This window comes from Salvelinus namaycush, chromosome 14 (genome assembly GCF_016432855.1).
Source record: "Salvelinus namaycush isolate Seneca chromosome 14, SaNama_1.0, whole genome shotgun sequence".
NCBI classification, from domain to species: domain Eukaryota; kingdom Metazoa; phylum Chordata; class Actinopteri; order Salmoniformes; family Salmonidae; genus Salvelinus; species Salvelinus namaycush.
In genome coordinates, this window is record NC_052320.1 from 262032 (window position 1) to 262291 (window position 260).

Sequence of the window (260 nt, forward strand, 5' to 3'; positions counted from 1 at the left end):
ACAGGTAAAACAAACCTCTCAGCATTTAGTTCACTAGAGACCAGTGCAGGAAGGAGTTCACAGGTAAAACACACCTCTCAGCAGGTTTAGTTCACTAGAGACCAGTGCAGGAAGGAGTTCACAGGTAAACACACCTATCAGCAGGTTTAGTTCACTAGGAGACCAGTGCAGGAAGGAGTTCACAGGTAAACACACCTCTCAGCAGGTTTAGTTCACTAGAGACCAGTGCAGGAAGGAGTTCACAGGTAAAACACACCTAT

At 46.2% G+C, this 260-nt stretch overlaps 1 protein-coding gene across 1 annotated transcript in view; it reads right to left on the bottom strand.

Annotated features, from left to right (window-relative positions):
* The window catches only part of LOC120059535 (plexin-B3-like), a 43400-nt gene extending 43375 nt beyond the window's left edge, over positions 1–25 (bottom strand). The window contains exon 1 of the mRNA XM_039008667.1: positions 16–25. Coding sequence (XP_038864595.1) covers positions 16–25 — 10 coding nt within the window. The remainder of the gene's footprint in view (positions 1–15) is intronic.
* Between the last annotated feature and the right edge of the window lie 235 nt (positions 26–260).